The 19,066-nt window shown below is 35.9% G+C and overlaps 2 protein-coding genes across 4 annotated transcripts in view; both read right to left on the bottom strand.

Annotated features, from left to right (window-relative positions):
• The window catches only part of LOC148956083 (mitochondrial import receptor subunit TOM70-like), a 390,465-nt gene that overhangs the window by 209,925 nt on the left and 161,474 nt on the right, over nucleotides 1-19,066 (bottom strand). The window lies entirely within an intron of this gene.
• Nucleotides 1-19,066, bottom strand: part of LOC148956085 (uncharacterized) — a 46,992-nt gene that overhangs the window by 20,232 nt on the left and 7,694 nt on the right. For 2 of the 3 annotated variants that reach the window (XM_089092764.1, XM_089092724.1), the window contains exon 4: nucleotides 15,682-15,890. In XM_089092764.1, the coding sequence (XP_088948890.1) occupies nucleotides 15,682-15,890 (209 nt within the window). Of the gene's footprint in view, nucleotides 1-614; nucleotides 2,007-15,681; nucleotides 15,891-19,066 lie in introns of those variants that run through there. The other variant, XM_089092817.1, reaches the window with a different exon arrangement.

The following is a 19,066-nucleotide window of genomic DNA, read 5'->3' as shown; positions in this document are numbered from 1 at the left end:
AATGCAATTTCTGCTCATTTTAAGCTTGGTCAAACTGTTCATGGAAAGGAGTAATCTTTGTCAATAGAAGTTCAAAATTTATAATTGCCAATGATAAGTTAACAGCATAAGGTAACTTGCACTAGAAAAGGAGAGAAAAATCTCCAAAAATGGGAGTTGTCCAGGTCAAAACAATCCCCTCCAATGTAACACGTCTGAGATCTCTATAGCGGAGATATTGAGCTTATATATCCGAAATTGTGAAATTTATTACCTTCCAGGATGAACAGCCATAAAGGCGTTCTTTAATATAGAAGGATGATCTTTTTTTACACCAGGATGTAAAAATATACAAGGATGATCTTTTTTTTACACCAGGATGTAAAAATATACAAGGATGATCTTTTTTTACACCAGGATGTAAAAATATACAAGTATGATCTTTCTGTACACCAGGATGTAAAAATAGACAAAGATGATTTTTTTGTACACCAGGATTTAAAAATATACAATGATGATCTTTTTTTACACTAGGATGTAAAAATATACAAGGATGATCTTTTTTTACACAAGGATTTAAAAATAGACAAGGATGATCTTTTTTTACACCAGGATGATCATGTCGAACCAGTTGTCGTTGTTTAATAGACAATCATTTTCAGCCTTTTTAAGGCTCCTCTCCCTCCAGCCAATTGCATGAAGCCTCAAAAGCACACGTCTGCTGAAGGTCTACATTTTTCAAACTAAACACTTGGAGCACAGACCCAGGGGTAGAGAGGAGAAGTAACACCTTCTACCCTATGTACATAAACCTAAGTACAACAATGGAAAAGAGATGGCAAATAAAGAATATACGACGTAATGAAAAAAAAAATTATTGAATTGCAGTGTCGGGATACAGCATTAAACAGAAATAGCTTGGAGGTGGAGGTAGAAAGAGCAATAACATAGAAATTGAAAATCGTGCACTAACGCAAATGCGAAGTATAAACAGGAGAAACGTTAAAATAATAACATAAAGTACAAACATGTTAAATAAGAAAGATATAGAATTAAAATGAGAGAAAATTTTATAGAAGAGAAAAATTAATAAAAAAAAAGAAGACAAGAAAAAATTCTTCCAAGAAGACAAAAGGGAATCGATACATTTAAAATAGCAGAAAACCGGAGGATCATACTGGAATAAAAAGAGTGTATAATTGGATACCAAATACTAAAACTCCACAGGTCAAGATCGATTTCTCTCATTTGATTTGAATGTACGAGTTTCCTGTTTAAAGATGTACAGAACACACCTGAAACTGCCACTTCAGAAACTATACATAATTTTTAACTTGATCAACCCACAGGATTCAAAGCCCCATTAATTTGGCCCAAAAAAAACTTTATTTTGTTTCCCGATATGTGAAATTTTCAGTTTAATGTTACCCACCAAAGTTATTGGTATTAGTAAAGTTGCAGAATCAAAAAGTTAGTGGCAACAAACTATATGATCTGTGTCAATAGTATACGAAACTTTTTAACAAGATATTTTAAAAACCTATATAAAAATTCACTTTTCATGATGATTCCGAAAATGCAATTTATTCAATTTAAAGTTAACCATCATAAAAAGTTTGCATATTTTCAAAAAAGGGAAAAACATCCCCAAATAAAGGGATAATCTAGATCAAAATATGCCGCTAAATTCAACGTGTTCAAGACTCTCTTATACTGGAGGCTTCAAGTTAACATAAAACAAACCTTAGGTAATCAAAATACCATATGTAAACACAGTTTAAGAATTAAATTCACCTATACTCAATTAGTGAATATACCTAGAAATCGTAAACACCGATGAAGCTTTTTTCTGGTGGAAAAAACTTCCATTTTGTTCCTTCAAACCTCCAAATTGGTCAACCAAGCAAAATTATTATATTGTTTTTTACTTTAGTACTTTAAAGTAAACATAGATTAACTTATATTTTCCACAGAAGAGGATTCAGAAATGGATGAGCTTGTGTCCTCTTCTACACTTGTACCTGCACCTGAAAGGATATTAATCAAAATCATCTTATGACTACAAATCTTCAAATACACAGGAAACCTAGTCTTATCATCAGAAGCTGCCATAAAATGTTCAGTTCGGAGTTAAAGTTGGCTGTAAACACTTTTGGTCAGATTGTTGGATGATCCCAAAATAGGAATAAACGTGTTAAGAAAGATTCTGCTATCAATAAATTTTAAGAGAAATTGTTAAATGTGCATTTTCAAGTTCCATTATGACAGCTGGATTTTATAGCTTACCAATGACAACAATAATTGTACGTTATCGTAGAAACTTCAAAAAGGGCTCATTCGGTTGGAAATTGAAATGGCTAGTGCCCTTTTTAATAGTCGAAAGTGATTGGAAAGCAACAAACACCCCTTCCACGCCCTTCATTTCCCCAAACAAATCCAATAAAGATTTTGAGATAGCCATTTTGTTCAACGTAGTTGAAAGTTCTTAAAATTAGGTCTTTTAGGATGATAGCCCCCTCAGAGCCCTCAGTGCAAGGGTTGTAAGTTATGCCCTAGGGGCATATAAAGTTTATATGCCCCTTTTTTAGAAATTTCAAAAAGGGCTCATTTGATTGGAAATTGAAATTGCCCTTTTTAATAATCGAAAGTGGGTGGAGAGTAATTAACCTCCCTCTTACACCCACCATTTCCCCAAAAACATTCAATCAAAGTTTAGAGATAACCATTTTGTTCAACACAGTTGAAAGTTCTGGACATTATGTATTAAGGATAACAAACCCCCCAGAGCCCCAAGGGCAAAGGTTGTAAGTTCTGTCCTGGGGGCATATAAGGTTTTTATAAATAGAGTTGTCATAAAACTTCAAAAGGGGCTCATTCAATTGAAAATTGAGAGGGCTAGTTCCCTTTGTAATAGTCGAAAGTGACTGGAAGGTAACTAATCCCCCTCTCACGCCCACCATTCCTCCAACCACATTCAATAAAAATTTTCAGATAGCCATTTTGTTCAACGCAGTAGAAAGTTCTGAAGTTAGGTCTTTGAGAATGACACCCCCCAGAACTCTGACACCCCCTTTTAATAGTCGAAAGTGATTTGAGGGCAACTAAACCCCCCTCTCACGCCCATCTTTTCCCCAAACACATCCAATCAATATTTTAGATAGCCATTTTATCCACCGTAGTTGAAAGTTTTGGAAATTAGGTCTTTGAGGATGACAACCCCTTCCCCTCCCCCCCTCCCATATGGCCCTCAGGGCAAGGGTTGTAAGTTATGCCTTGGGGGCATATAAGGTTTTTAATGAAAGCGTAGAAACTTCAAAGGGCTCATGCAATTGGAAATTGAAAGGGCTAGTGCCTTTTTTAATAGTTGAAAGGGACTAGAGAGTGACTAACACCCCTCTCATGCCCACCATTTTCCCAAACACATCCAGTCAAAATTTTGAGATATCCATTTTGTTCAACGTAATTGAGAGTTCTTGAAAATAAGATCTTTTAGGATGATAACCCCCTCAGAGCCCTCAGTGCAAGGGTTGTAAGTTATGCCCTGGGGGCACATAAAGTTTATATAGAAAGAAGTTATAGAAATTTCAAAAAGGGCTCATTTGATTGGAAATTGAAATTGCCCTTTTTAATAATCGAAAGTGAGTGGAGAGTAATTAACCCCCCTCTTTCACCCACCATTTCCCCAAAAACATTCAATCAAAGTTTAGAGATAGCCATTTTGTTCAACGTAGTTGAAAGTTCTGGAAATTATGCATTTAAGGATGACAAACCCCCCAGAGCCCCAAGGGCAAAGGTTGTAAGTTCTGCCCTGGGGGCATATGAGGTTTTTATAAATAGAGTTGTCGTAAAACTTCAAAAGGGGCTCATTCAATTGGAAATTGAGAGGGCTAGTGCCCTTTGTAATAGTCAAAAGTGACTGGATGGTAACTAATCCCCCTCTCACGCCCACCATTCCTCCAAATACATTCAATCAAAATTTTCAGATAGCCATTTTGTTCAACGTAGTAGAAAGTTCTGAAGTTAGGTCTTTGAGACTGACACCCCCCCCCCAGCACTCAGGGCAAGGGTTGTAAGTTATGCCCTGGGGGCATATAAGATTTTAATTGAAAGTTTTGTTGTAGAAGCTTCAAAAAATTTGAACTTTACTGAAAAAATCCAAATGAATGTGCATTGCCAGTTTAATATACATATACTGATATATAACAACCAAAATGTCAATATTATTGTATTTATTAAAGTTATAAAGGAAAAACATTGATATTTTTTTCAGTAAAGTGCAAATTATGTTCTGGCCTTGGGAAGGCAAAGGGGTTTTGCGCCCAACTTATGTTAATTTCTGCTCGTTTTGAGTTTGACTCGGTTATTTATTGTAATTTCTGTTCGTTTTGGGTTTCATTTATTTATCGATGCTGATTTGTGGTAGTTTTACGCTTGGTGGATTTTTGATTTTATTTTCGCTCACTTTTTGTTTAATGGAGTTCTTTACCTTTCTTTGAAAAACTTATTTCGTGGAATTTTTTTTTAATTAATTAGTAGTAACATTGTGCTATTATTGCCTTCTTGGTCAATTGATCATCCCCCTTACTTTTCCTGAAAGTTCCAAATTAATACACTCAGTCATTCCTGAATTACACCCATTTGACCACCCATATGTACATATGGTAACGTGTTTTGATTTAGTTCAACATTCCCCTCAAAATTTTCCGAAAGATTCACCTAGATGCCCTTCGTCTTTTTGGACACGGATATTCAAACGTGACAACCTTTTTCAACAGCTAATACTATACATAAACAAGGGGCAAATTGCATAACTTATAGCCCTTGGCCTGATGCTTGGGGGGAGGGGGTGCATGGTAGCCAAAAAACACACTGGGATTTTCAACCATGCTGAACAAAAAGGCTATTTAAAATTTTTGATTGTATGTGTTTGGCGAATCAACTGGTGTGAGAGGGGCGGGAGGGATGATTGCCCTCCAAGAACTTTTGACTCGTAAGATGGCACTTGAAAAAGGAACTAGAATTTTCAAATTCCAATTGAATGAGTTCCCTCCAAAGTCTGTTTGATTAACCCTTCCGCAAAAACTCCCCAATATTTTAGCAATGGGTAACTAGCATAAGTTACAATCCTTGCTCCAGGGACTGGGGGTCTTGCTAACCCCGGGTTATATTCATTTGACTTAGGACCATTTTTAACAAAATCACTATCTCAAAATTTTGATCAAATGCATTTGGGTAAAAAGGTGCGAGGGGGGGGGCTTATTACCCTCTGATCAATTTTGATTCTTAAAATGGGGCAATAGAACTGTTAATTTCTTATTGAATGAGCCTCGTCTAAAGTTTACACGACCACCCTTTCCATAAGAGCCTTGTATGTTAACCATGGTTAAAACTAGCATAAATTATAGCTCTTGCCCCACGGGGTTGCAAATAGGAGGATTACCAAACTCAGAACAATAGTTATTTGATCCTCGGATTATTTTGAAGAAAATGTCGATTTCAAAATTTTGATCGGAAGCATTTGAGGGCAAATGGCAAGTTGGTCTGGTTGCCCTCTGATGACTTCTGACTCTTAAAAAGTGAACTAAGACTTTTGATTTCAAATCGAACGAGTATCACTCGAAGTTTATACGAACACCCCTTCCATAAAAACCTTATTTGTTAACAATGGGCAACTTACATAACTTAAAACACTTGTCCTGGGGGTTGTGTTTTTTTTTTTCAACCCAGGAGGCATAGTTATTTGACTGTGGACAATTTTTAATAAATGCGTATCTCAAATTTCGATTGGATACATTTGAGAAAAAGAGGGAGTGGGATGGGAGACTAGTTGCCCTCCGATCACATTTGACTCTTAAAAAGGGCATTGGAACTTCCTATTTCCAATTGAATGGACCTCATCCGAAGTTTATACGACCACCAATTTCATAAAAAACCTTATACGCCCCCGGGGCATAACTAAACCCTTGACCCTGGGCTTTGGGGGCTGTGTAAACACTAGAGGCATTGTACTAATATCTTTCAACTATATTTAACAAAATTGCAATCTCAAAATTTTAATTTGATACATTTGGGGAAAAGGGGGCATGGGGATGGGGCTAGTTGCCTTTCGAGGGAAGCTTTTGTCAACCATGCCGGTCTTGTAACCACAAATTCCTCGAAAAAATCTGGCCTATATGAAGACGACGAGAATTTTCAAATTTGCTCAAGAGTAAAAACCAACATGTAGCCAATCTATTACGGTTAAGCAATACCAAGATGCTTCTAAAAAAATCTCCAGCCAATTCTCAGCTATCACCAATCCTAATCCTTGGTTTTCAAATCAGATCAACACTTCCGAAGTCCTCTTCTGAACCTTGACAAACTTTCCACTAGCCCTAAACAAGCACCACGGCTTCATCCAGCCACTCAGAGATCTATAAAATAAACACTAAATTCTTTTTGCAATACATTGGACTCCACTAATTCAGTTATTAAGTTTTATTTTTCACTTGAACACCCAAAAATCTGCTTAGATTCAATGCAACTTCTTTCCCAATTCAATATCTTACAGGAGCTAAGCATAAACATGTGCAGAGAACTGGTTAAATAATATTTCAAAAAGTCCTATCTCTAGTGTTTACGCTAAAGTTTGACTTTTTGCCACTTACATTAAGTCGAAAACTTCTTTTTAAATTAATTAACAACTGGAGCTATCTGATTGTATGCATGACAATAGTATAAATGTGTTTGTCCTCAGGAAACTAACTTATTTTTTATTTTAAAGTTTCCATGCCCAGCTTCTGATGTAATTGACAGGATAGGAGCTGTAAAGAGCGTTGAATAGGGAATCAGTTAGTATGATTAATACTACTACTACTAGCAATTCACCACAGCACAAAGTCACCTTTGACCAACTCAGCTACGTACGCTTCTCCTCCACCAACCTCCCTCTTTACAGCCACCCAAGAAGTTCCTAATTCCCTTAAATCTTTCTTTGCGACATTCTCCCAGCCGAACAGCGGACGACCTACTTTCCGTTTAGCCCTAGACAGTTGGACGAAAAGGACAATTTTCGGCAATATGTCATCGTTCATCCACAGAACATGCCCTAGCCATCTCAACCCTTCTCTCATTATAGCCTCAGAAAGCGAGATTGAACCAGAATTTTCGTAGAGCCTACTGTTTGAAATACGGTCAGTCAGCCGGGAACGCCAAACAATCTGAAGGTAATTTCTATGGAAAACAGATAGCAAATCTCTGTCCGTTTTTGAGAACGCCCATGTTTCAGAATCATATTTGACCAGTGTCATTACTGTAGCTTCCAATCTTCTAATCTTGCTTCGCATGCTTATCTTCCTATTCTTCCAAGCTTTTTTCAACTGTGAAAAAACACTCTAAGTCTTGTCTAATCTACTCTTATCATCTTCATTGCTCTTACCGTTTTTACTTATAGTGCTACCAAGGTAAGTGAAGCTATCTACTCAATACATATCCAGACCGTGTAATTTGGTGGCATAAATAAAAGTATTATCATCCCCACTTTTGGATTCCCAGGACTTCTTTAGTTAATTTGAATCACCCCCACTTTTGGATTCCCTGGGATATCAGCCTTTCTTTTTCTTTTACTTGCAATCCTTGGTTTTCTATTTATTTTCTTATTTTTTCTTGGTTGTTTTTTTTTATAAGGGTTTTCTCAATCCCTTTTAAAATGTATTTTTGGAATGCCAGTTTTGGTTGAAATAGAGTGGGGTGAAAGGGGTGAATTAACCCATACATTCTAGCTTTACGTCGCACACGGTGAAGGTTATGATTCAGTTGTCTCCGCACCCCCCCCCCCCGGTCGACTTATTTTGTCTGGTGCCTTGAAGAATAATTTTTATTTTTTGTATGAACAATGATCGGGAAAGAAGTAAGCTAATTATTATTTACTTTTGACTTCTTTTGATTAGCCTAGGGTAAGATAGGTCATCCTAGTACACAGAGAGTTGAATCAAAAAGAGAGCCCTGTAATAGGAGATATCTTTCCTGGAAGGGGGGGGAGAGTTTTCAGACGAATATTAAGCCCAAAGCTTATGGTGCTTGGGACAAATTAGCCTCGTACTGTCGTACCGCAGGGGAAGTACACTTGTAAGAACCCTACTGGTTGTTGGAAACCGACAAGGACAGGACACGTTGAAATCAATGAAGCGTAAGTTACCCTGACCCCTTAGACACCACCAGATTACTCTGGTAGTTTTGAAGACCTCCAAATAGTGGCAAAGGTGGAGTAGCGGCCCCTCTTTGCGTACAATAATCAAGTGAATTTTGAAAAATTTAAAAAACATTATCTTGAGAACGGCTTAGATTATTAGGTTAGACCTTTAAGGGTAATTTAGGGGGATTTTGAACTAGCCAAAAGCCACTATGTGTATACTATTAATACTACCACTACAGTCACTGTTACTCGTGACGCTAAGGGTATTAAGGTGAAAATCTTATGGAAAGTTTAGGGGGAGTTTCAATTAAACGAAATAAGTATTTGCAAGGAGGTTTTCAAAAGGACATACAAGCAATATCATTCAATCTTTTAAAGGAGCTAATTCGATTCAAAATTAAAAACTCTGGGTCTCTATTTGGGAGTTAAAACAGATTGGAAGGCAAGCAGCCCTTCTTCCAAACCCATTCATTTTCCAAACACATCCAGTGAAAATTTTGAGACAGCCATTTGATTGAGCATAGTAGAACAGCCAAGCAACTATGTCTCTAGGGATATAGGGTATGTTAATCCCCCACAATTACGCAATTGACCCATTATGCTTTAAAACTAAATGTTACTTTAAAACTAAACCAAACAACACAGTGTGTATGATTGCCAGTAATACGCCCCAACAATATGTCTAGAGCATTGGGGGGTATCAAGTTGAAACCTTCGGAACTACTACTATTACTACTTCTGCTTTTACAAATTAAATGAATCAAAAGAGTGTATATGCATCCAGGTTGTCAAAGAACATAAATAGAATGTTTTGGGAATGATGCTAAGTTTTCTTTTTCTGGTTAACTTGAGGAGGTATAAAATCCAATTAAGTATTACTTTTTGCGTCAAGATTAAAAATTGTTGAAAAAGTTTCTCAGACATTCAAATACAAAGCCAAACTCATTTTCTACGACTTAAAAGGTCCGAGACGAGAATGGTTACAGAAACCAGGGGCGAATCACCATTGTGCCAAAAATACGAGAGGGTGACTTTGGAAAGAAGAAAGCATCTGATAGAAGAATGTAAAGTTGAGATTAGAAACAGGCTTTAAGCCGGAGAACATAGTAAGTGAAGGAGAAGTCTGACAGATGGCAAGGTATATGGTAGAGTGGGGAAGCTGAACCAATCATCGGTTCCCCCAACTATAAATCAAGCATAGTTTTGGGGGGTGTAGAGGCAATGGGCCTTGAAGGCCTGGGCCTCGACCCACTGATAGTGGGCTTACTCCTAATACCATAACAATAATAATAATGATAATGGGTTCTCATACAAAAAAAAACACGAAAAGATATAAAAAACAATTTTTTTCTATGAAAAAGACTATGAAAATAAAAAACAAACAGAAAGTAATTTGAATTTCTTTTTCCACAAAACAAGTTTTTCAAAGAAATTTAAGACTCCATTATCCCACATATGCTCAGAAATAAAGTCAAATAATCTTCCAAGCGTAAAACTACCACAAACCACCATAAATAAATAAATCAAACTCAAACGAACAGAAATGTCAATAGATAACCGAGTAAAACTCAAAACTGTCAAAAAGTAACACAAGCAGGGCTGACTACTCCCATGACTTCTCAAGACCAGAACATAATTTACACTTCACTAAAAATAAATACAGTTTAAACATTTTTACGCTTTTTACTTTAATAAATAAGAAATTATTAAAACTTTTAGGAATAAATATCAGGTATATTAAAATGACAATCCACGGTAATTTTTTTTTTTTTTCTAAATTATTTTCTGGTCTGGAGAAGGCATGGAGCTTGTCAGCCCTACTCTTGTTAATTTTTGCTCGTTTTTAGTTTGACTTGGATATTTATTAAAATTTCTGTTTGTTTTGGCGTTTTCGCTCAGTTGGCTAGCGCGTCATCGATTGAGCATGGGGTTCCCAGGTTGAAATCCTACAGCAGTCAAATATGTCGTACATTATCAGAAACCGCTTAGACGCATATCATGAAAATCTGAAAAAAAAACATCTCGAGAAATTTGTGAGAAATATATTGGGAAAAGAAAATTTTGAAAAAGATCTTTAGGGCTTAGCAACACCAATTTTGTGTAGTAAATCCCCGATGGGTGTGCTTGGAGCATAGAGGAAGAAAATCTTGAGAAATGTCTTGAGAAAAAACATTAATAAAACACTTGTCAGAAAATGTTTTGAGGGGTTAGCAACACCAATTGGCTCTAGTATACCCAGTACAGGCATGCAAGTCTCTTATTATGCTTTACCACTAGCATCATCCCAAGAGATTCACTATATCTCCATATTACTTCAGATTTTATGACTATACCTGGAGTCACAACATAACCAGCATAGAGTTTTTTTACCGGTTTTAAATACCGCATTATCTTATCTAGTGTAATAGCCTGAAGCACATCCTCCTCCAGTATGGAACCACTAAACTCAACTGATCTTATCAATCGACTGTATACCAAATTCAGAAGTTTCTCCAAAGCCTGTAAAGGATTCATAAGCGGATTCCAAACCTCTAGAAAAGTCCTTCAGTAAGATGATAAAAGGCTCCAGACCAAATAGAAATAGTAATTAAATACCCTTTTGAAAAGAAACCTATTGAAAGGTAAGAGCAGAGGTAGAAGAAGTGGTAATATTCATGGTTAAAACTTAAAAAAAACCATCTTCAAAGTATATATTATATATTATATATATATATATATATATATATATATATATATATATATATATATATATATATATATATATATATATATATATATATATATATATATTTTTTTTTTTTTTGTGGGGGGGGGGGCAGGTTGACCCCTAGTCAAACAGTTTCGTAATAAAAAAACTATAAAGAAGGATTATTCGCTTTACACTTTCTTTGATAAGTAGAAATATTCAATAATCATTGAATAATTGAATATCAAGCTATTGCGCTGCCTAAGTAAAGAACGAAGCGGGAGCGAACTTCAAATGAAGCTAATTCGATTGGACATTAAAAGCTCTAGTGCCATTTTTAAGAGTTGTTAAAAGTAATTGGAGAGCAGCCAGTCACCCTCCCATGCCCATCATTTTCCCAAACACATCAAGTCAAAATTTTGAGAAGTCCATTTTGTTCAGCAAAGTTGTAAGGTCCAGTAATTATGTCTTTGAGGATGTCAACCCCTCCCCCTCCCCCAACAACCGTTAGGGCAAGGGTATTAAGCTTTATTATGTGCCTATTATTAGCTCATAAGGCTTTTAAGGAAGGAGTGTTCGTATAAACCTCGGACAGGGTCATTCGATTGTAAATCAGAAGTTCTAGTACCTTTTTTAAGAGTCAAAAGTGATCGGAGGCCAACGAGCGCCTCCTCTTCTGGGAGCCCTCTTTTCCCCAATCAAATCCTATCAAAATTTGGAGATAGTCATTTTGTTTAAACTAGTCCAAAGATCATGTAACAAAACCGGCGGGGTTGACAAAATCTTCCAGAGCCTGGGGGCAAGGGTTATAAGTTATGCCCCGGGGTCATATAAAGGTTTTCATGAAAGCGGTGGTGGTATTAGCTCTGTAGAAGGCTCATTTGACAGATAATTTAAAGTTTTAGTTCCCTTTTAAGAGTCAAAAGTAATCGAAAGGAAACTAGTCCCATCCCAATGCCCCCTTTTCCCCAAATGCATCGGATCAAAATTTTGAGATAGCAATTTTGTTGAATGTAGTTCAAAGATTTTATTACAATGTCTATAGTGTTGACACAGCCCCCAAAGCACAGGGTCAAGGGTTTAGTTATGCCCCGGGGGCGCATAAGGTTTTTATGAAATTGGTGGTCATATAAACTTCTGACGAGGTCCATTTAATTGGAAATAGGAAGTTCCAATGCCCTTTTTAAGAGTCAAGTATGATCGGAGGCCAACTAGTCTCCCCTTCCATTCCCTCTTTTTCTCAAATGTATCCAATCAAAATTTTGAGATATTCATTTATTAAAAATTGTCCACAGTCAAATAAATATGCCTCCTGGGTTGAAAAAAAAACACAACCCCCAGGACAAGGGTTTTGAGTTATGTAAGTTACCCATTGTTAACAAATAAGTTTTTTAAGGAAGGGGTGGTCGTATAAAATTCGATGGATACTCCTTCGATATGAAATCGAAAGTCTTAGTTCACTTTTGAAGAGTAAAAAATCATTAGAGGGCAACCAGACCAACTTGCCATTTGCCCTCAAATGCTTCCGATCAAATCTTTGAGATTGACATTTTCTTCAAAATAATCCGAGGATCAAATAACTATTGTTATGAGTTTGGTAATCCTCCTACCTACAACCCCGTGGGGCGAGAGCTATAATCTATGCTAGTTATAACCATGTTTAACATACAAGGCTCTTATGGAAAGGGTGGTCGTGTAAACTTTAGACGATGCTTATTCAATAGGAAATTAAAAGTTCTATTGCCCTTTTTAAGAATCAAAAGCGATCAGAGGGTAACAAGCCCCCTCCCATCGCACCTTTTTACCCAGATGCATTTAATCAAAATTTTGAGATAGCCATTTTGTTCAAAATGGTCCTAAAGTCAAATAAATATAACTTGGGGTTAACAAGACCCCCCAGTCCCTGGGGCAAGGATTGTAACTTATGCCAGTTACCCATTGTTAAAAGATTGGAGAGTTTTTGCAGAGGGGTTGGTCGTATAGACTTTGGAGGGAACTCAATCAATTGGAATTTGAAAATTCTAGTTCCTTTTTTAAGTGCCCTCTTAAGAGTCAAAGGTGATTGGAGGGCAACCATCCCTCCCGCCTCTCTCACACCAATCGATTCGCCAAACACATACAATCGAAATTTTTAGATAGCCTTTTAGTTCAGCATGGTTGAAAAGTCCAGTGTATTTTTGGCTATCCAGCCCTCCCCCAGGCATCAGGGAAAGGGCTGTAAGTTATACAATTTGCCCCTTGTTTATGTATAGTATTTGCTGTTGAAAAACATTGACACGTTTGAATATCAGTGTCCAAAAAGACGAAGGACATCTAGATGAACCTTTCAGAGAATACTGAGGGGAGTGTTGAACTAAATCAAAACCCGATATGTATATATGGGTTGTCAAAAGGGCGTAATTCAGGAATGACTGAGTGTATTACTTTGGATTTTTCAGGAAAAGATAAGGGGGATAATTAATTGACGAAAAAGGCAATATTAGCACGATGTTACTACTAATACTGCTATTACTACTATAACTACTAAAACTACTACTAATACAATTACTGCTTCTGTAGAGAGTTCTACCAATACTCAGGGTATTGAAGTGAAAATTAAAGAAATGTTTAGGAGAATGTTGAACTGAATAAAACTTGTTGTGTGAATGCATATGGTCAAAAGGGTGCATCAGCAATATCTTTGGAACGGATTACCATATCAAGCTGAACTTTCCTGGGCATAATGAGGGGATTTTCAACTGGCCAAAAGGTAACTTTTCCATACTACTACTGATACTACTGCTACTACTACCACTAATACTAAAATACTGGTACTATTAAGACTAAAGATATGAAGTTTAAAATTGGAGAGAATGTAGAGGGCAATGTTTTTAATTAAATAAAAAGACGTTTTGTATTTTTTTGCAGATTATCAAAAAAGGGTATCTCTGGTATGGATTAGGGTATTAAGTTTGAACTTTCAAAGAATACTTAAAGGGATGATCAATTGATCAAAAGGCAAAATTTGAACGCCACTATTAAAACTTCTGCTACCAGTACAATTACAGCTTCTGCAGCGAGAAATACCTAAGGCTGAGGATATTAAAATAAAAATTTGAGGAAACGTTGAGGGGAAAGTTGAACTAAATCAGAAAATATTGTGTGGATACAGATTGTCAAAAGGGAAAGGGTGGATCAGTAATATCTTTAAAAATTTAAATTTATTGGATTGGAAATTGAAAGTTACATATAAAAAAAAGTCGAAAGTTGTACATAAATATATATATATATATATATATATATATATATATATATATATATATATATATATATATATATATATATATATATATATATATATATATATATATATATATATATATATATATATATATATATATATATATATATATATATATATATATATATATATATATATATATATATATATATATATATATATATATATATATATATATTCAATATATTATTTAACAAAGCAACTTAAAAAAGTATAAATTTGCTTTTTGCATAGATTCAGATTTTAATATAGTTTTTTTATTTGAGTCCTTAGTGAATTAGTTGCTCATTCAATTAGGACCTTCGAAGAAAATTATAAATTACTCCATCAGTATCTTCAAAAGTTTTTTATTTCTTCTTCTTTCTTTTTATTTTCGAAAATGAATAAAAACGAACACATATTAAATAAAGAAGTTTTTTCTAACAAAAGTAAAAAAGTGAAGTTATGTCTTGAGCACAGTAAAAAAAACAAAAAAACAACCAGATAGTATAATCAAAAATTAACTAAAAATTAAAAGAAACAGATATTCAACTTAATAAGAAATTAGACCAACAATGAACTTCTAATGTACCAAAAATAAAACTAATATTGAAGTCAAACTCAAAACAAACAGAAACTACTAGAAAGATAAATGAACTGATAGATAAAGATAAGATAACATATATTAAATAAAGATAAGATAACTAGAAAGATAAAGATAACAGAAAGATAAATGAACTGGGAAGTCGTTCTCCTTGAATCCCAATCATACAACGAGTCTCATACGCGCTTTATTGAAAGCAATATATACCTTAAGTGATTTCAGAGCGAAAACAAAATAAAAAATGGATGTTCAGTCAAATGAAAGCAAAATACAAAAAAGGATGTTTAGTCAAATCAGCTTAAGGACATATCCAAAGTTTAGTGTTTACCGGGCTTCAGCTCACCCCCCACCTTTTATCACCCAAAGGTTAAATTCTACTCTTAAAAAAGCTACAAAAATGCAAATAAACAAATTCTGATGTGTTTTGTAATTTTTTTGTAGACCTCAGCGAGCAAAACATCTAAACTAGAGAATTCAGAGTGAATAGTCTTACTGAGCTTCAGCACCGCACCCCTATCCTAAAGGTCCAATTCTACTCATAAAAAGCCTACAAAATGCATATAAACAAATTTTGATGTCATGAGTCCACACATACCTAACACCAAATTTGTCACGTGGAACATTTAGCAGTTGTTAAAACTTTGGCAAGAGGGACAATGCAAATGATTTCGAACTATTTAGAAACTGTAAACCCCGCGCTCGTTGTAGCTCATTTCAATCAATTGCAAATAGTCCCCATTATCGATAGCCAATGAAAAACATTCTCTTTCAAAAAGAATAGTTTTTACTTGCTGTTAGTGACAAAATAAAATCCAATTTGATTGCATTAAGCTATTTTAATGGGATGAGCAGGAGCTAGTGGTATGGATGGATGAGCAGGATGTGATGCTAAGAAAAAGACAAAATAAAATAGCTTAAATAAAAATAACTTTATCATCTACATTAAAATAACTTTACTACTTTATCATCTTACTACTTACGTTCATTTTGTAATTTCTTCAATTCTTCTTTCAAAGAATTCTCTCGGTCTACGGCTTCTTTAAGTTGACCCTCAGTTTTTGCCAACTGAATTAAAGAGCTTTCCAATGAAGACTTCAGTTGACCTGCCTCTATTTGAGTTTGCTCTAACGCATGTACTGTGGCAGAGTTTTTTTCCTCAAGTGAGGTAATTTCTTCTGCGTGTTTGTAACTGAAAGACAACACCGTTGTACGGTCTTTAGAATTCGTAAATGTTCAAATAGACAGAAACTGACAAGTTAAGCAGTAAAAAGATGAACATATCAATAGTTAAAATAATATAACCAGGCATACGCCGAGAAGCTTAATGTAAGAGAGGGAAGATGATTAACAATTAAGAGACCTTCATAACCACGAAACCACCAAAAAGTGAGCACTCTACTGGATTTTTATATCCCAGGGGAGGAGGGAAATTAAGATCTGTTAACCTATGGACACAACAAGATTGTGATATGGGAGTAGGACAAAAAAGTTATATTATTTCTGCTGGTCTTAAGTTTAATATGACTCTTTCCTATTCTTTGAAAAACTACTTTTTTGGAAAGCTGTTTTTATTAATATAAATCAAAAGACACTATATGCGTCCAGGTTATAAACAAGGTGTATCTGCAAAATCTTAGGAACAGGTATGGGTATGAAATTGAAACTTTCAAGACCATTACTACCACAACTACTTCTGTGTTTTCTAACTATTTACGACTGTGACTTACGACTATTTACAACTATTTACGACTATATTACAACTATATTACAACTATTACAACTATATTACAACTATTACAACTATTTACGACTGTGGTTACTTTCCATGGCGACTACCTGCAACTATGACTACTTAAAACTTCGACTACATGTGATTGCGACTACTTTTAGAGCCACTAATAATACTACTACTGTGGCTGCAACTACTTCGACTACTTGTGACTGCGATGGTACTTAACTGTGAGTGCTATTACTCGCGATTATGACTACTTTGACCTGCGACAACTTTCAGGAAACTTTTAGGGGAATATTGAATCAGATTCAACCCACAATGTGCAATCTGATTGTCTAAAGGTCGAATCAGCAATACCTCAGCCGTCGATGAGACATTGCTGATCCCATTGAGTTCATTGCTGATTCAAAAAAGAAGTTTTATCATGATCAAACTTTCACAGCATATTCAAGGAGATGCTCGAAAATGACCGGAGAGCAGCTAGTCCCTCCACAACTTGCCCTATTTAGATTGCCCCTCCCAAACACTGATGAAAATTTTGATAACAAAACATTTTATTTCTTCAGGCAATGTTGAGGGGGGGCTGAACTAAACAAAAGACACTGTTTGCATCCAGGCTACCAATAACAAAATCTGTAATTATTTTGGAATGGCTAAGGGTATTAACTTAAAACCTTTAGAGCCATTAATAATACTACTACTACTACTACTGCGGCTGAAACTGTGACTGGTTGTGACTACGAATATGACAAACTGTGACTGCGACAACTTGTGACTGCGACTACTTCTACTCGTGACTACTTTTAGAAAATGCTGCATGCACCATGTGCGTGCTGATTGTCCCTCATCCAAGAACCAATTAGGGTGTTAAGCTGAAATTTTCCGGGCTTGTTGAACAGTGCATAGAAGGCAAATAGCCCCCTTCCCCTTTATGGACATCCCTCCCCTGAACACTGATCAAAATAATGAAACAACCACTTTCTTTGAAATAGTCAAAAGGTCTAATTACAGGGAAACAGTGGTAAATCATGCAATGTACCCATTGTTTACTTCAATGACTCGTCATTGGAAAACAGGGAGAAAGTTTGGTCCTGGACGTATCAAAAAGGGTAAAAGGCATTAAGGTGAAGCTTAAGCACATGTTGAGGGGGATTTTAAACTAAATCCAAACACCACATTTGCATCCAGGTTATCAAATGGTCGTATCTGCAGGATCCTAGAAGCGGCAAAAGGTTTTAATTTGAAAATTTCAGGGACCGTTATTGCTACTACAATTGTGACTGCAACTGTGCCTACTTTCGACTACGACTATTTGCGACTATAGCTAATTGTAACTGAAAATACTAGCAACTACAACTACTCGTAACTATGAGTGCAACTAGGCCTTCATGCGATTGTGACTGTGACTACTTGCGACTACCACTGCTTGTACCTGTGACTACTTTCACTGCGACTATTTGTGAATACTGCGACTGCTACTGCGGCTACTTGCGGCTGTGATCAATTGCAACAGCGACTGTGACTTTGAAAACTTACGACTTAAAAATAAAACAACTTGTGATAGCAACAGCTGATGCTTTTGGATTAGTACTGCTGATTCTACTGCAATTGCAATTCTGACTGCAAATACTACTGCAACTTCTACTCTTACAGCTACAACTATTGAACTAACTAAAAAGAGTTTAGCTGCCTATTGCTCGTAAAAAGGGCATAGTGCATGCAGGTTGTCAAAAGAACTAATCTACAATATCTCACAAATGACCAAGGTTATTGAAATTTTCAGGGAATATTGAGGGAGGAGGGGGAGGTGTTGCGACTATATCAAAAAACACTATATGCATCTAAGTTGTCAAAAGGCTGTATCTGGACTGGACGTTAAAACTTTGAAGAAATATTTAAAGGGATGTAGAACACAATTAAAACCACTATATGTCTCCTGGTTGTCAAGAGATTGCACAAGCAATATCTAAGGAACGGCTAAGAACATTAAGTTGAATTTTTCAGGACTTGTTAAAGAGTGACTGTATGGCAAATAGACCCCTCCTCCCTAAGGTTTCTAGGCACCCCTCTCTTCAACACTAATCAAAATTTTGAAAAAGCCATTTAGTTCAAAAAAGTCAAAAGATCTAATAAGTTAGCCTCCGGGGATACCGTACCCCCCCCCCCCTCCAAAGCCCCGGGACACGGATTATAAATTATACAATTTTTCTATTGTTTACATGCAGTATTTATCATTAGGAAAAAATAAGGAAAGCCAAGGTAAATAAGGTGAAAGTTGGGGGAATGTTGAGGGGTATACTAAACTAAATCGAAAGACACTATGTGCACCGAGTTTATTAAAAAGGTGTCTCAGCAATATCCCTTGAATGGCTGAATGTATAAAGTGTAAACTATCGAGGCTAGTCGAGGGGGATGCTGGAAAGTTCTTGGAGGGCAAAGAGTCCTCTCCCTCCCATACCATTTTTAGCTGCCCTCCCCCAAAGGCATCTGATAAAAAATTTGAATTAACACTCTAGTTCAAAATAGTCTGAAGGTCAAACAACTATGCCTTCGTGCTGACAGAACCCCCCATAGCCCAGGGACAAGGACTGTAAGTTATGAAAGTTACTCATTGTTAACCCACAAGGTTATTA

Source organism: Artemia sp. Qi Xiang Cuo, chromosome 1 (assembly GCF_049724085.1).
Source record: "Artemia sp. Qi Xiang Cuo chromosome 1, ASM4972408v1, whole genome shotgun sequence".
Classification (NCBI taxonomy): Eukaryota; Metazoa; Arthropoda; class Branchiopoda; order Anostraca; family Artemiidae; genus Artemia; species Artemia sp. Qi Xiang Cuo.
The sequence above is the reverse complement of the archived record's forward strand: the minus strand, read 5'-3'. Positions and strand labels throughout refer to the sequence as shown.